The sequence below is a fragment of the Rhea americana genome, unplaced genomic scaffold (genome assembly GCF_003343005.1).
Source record: "Rhea americana isolate MKP2758 unplaced genomic scaffold, rheAme1 scaffold_416, whole genome shotgun sequence".
NCBI lineage: Eukaryota > Metazoa > Chordata > Aves > Rheiformes > Rheidae > Rhea > Rhea americana.
Window position 1 is genome coordinate 27,445 of NW_028186553.1, and position 1,084 is coordinate 28,528.

The 1,084-nt window shown below is 69.0% G+C and overlaps 1 protein-coding gene across 1 annotated transcript in view; it reads right to left on the minus strand.

The window, feature by feature from the left end:
• Positions 1-455, minus strand: part of FLNC (filamin C) — a gene marked incomplete at its 3' end in the record, with an annotated part of 27,890 nt that extends 27,435 nt beyond the window's left edge. Inside the window, exon 1 of the mRNA XM_085314943.1 lies at positions 419-455. Within this exon, the coding sequence (XP_085171069.1) occupies positions 419-455 (37 nt within the window). The remainder of the gene's footprint in view (positions 1-418) is intronic.
• Between the last annotated feature and the right edge of the window lie 629 nt (positions 456-1,084).

Consider the following 1,084-nt stretch of genomic DNA (forward strand, 5'->3'; position numbering starts at 1 on the left):
CCAGCACTCAGCACCCAGCAGCCAACACCAGTGCAAAGACACCCAGCACCCAACACCCTGCACCCAACACCCTGCACCCAGCACCCCACAGCCAACACCCAGTGCAATGACACCCAGCACCCAACACCCTGCACCCAGCACTCAGCACCCCACAGCCAACACCAGTGCAAAGACACCCAGCACCCAACACCCTGCACCCAACACCCAGCACCCCACAGCCAACACCCACTGCAACGACACCCAGCACCCAACACCCTGCGCCCAGCACCCAGCACAGTGAGGCCCTGCACTGGCTGGGGCAGTCTGTGCCCCGGGGGGGGGGGTGGAGGAGGGGTTGCTGCACCGGGGGGGGGCGCGATGACCTCACGAGTGATGCGGTGACGTCACGCCGAGATCCCCGCCCCGTGCCCCCACTCACCTGCTCGCTCGTCACGGAGCCGGACGGCGCGGTCCATGGCGGGGCCGAGCCGAGCGGGGCGAGCGGGGCCGAACCGAGCCGAGCCGAGCCGAGCCGAGCCGAGCCGAGCCGAGCCGAACCGAGCCGAGCCGAGCCGAGCCGAGCCCCGGCCCGGCGCAGCCCCGCGCCGCCCGGCGGGGGAGGAGCCGGGAGCCCCGGACACGCCCCCGGACACGCCCCCGGACACGCCCCCTCCCTGCCCCGTGCTGACACGCTGACACCCACTTGCGTGCCCGCACACACACGCACACCCAGCCATGCTTGCACACCTGTGCACGCACGCGTGGACAGATACACACACATGCACGTACATTCGCGCACGCTCACATGTTCCTGCACGCACACGTATGTGTGCAGATGTGCCCGCGCACACAGACAAGCGGGCACACACGGGTGTGCACACACTCAGGCACATACACAAGCGCATGCACACAAGCACACAGAGAGGCAGGCACGCTCACACGCGTGTGCACGCAGGTGGGCAGGCACGCTCACATGCGCACGGCCCCCCCCAAGACACACATGCTCACGCTGGGACGCCCTAGCAATGCGCACACACATGCACGCCTGCTTGCACACATGCTGCCCACGGGCACGCTGCAGCGGCAGTGCCGGGATGGGTGCTGG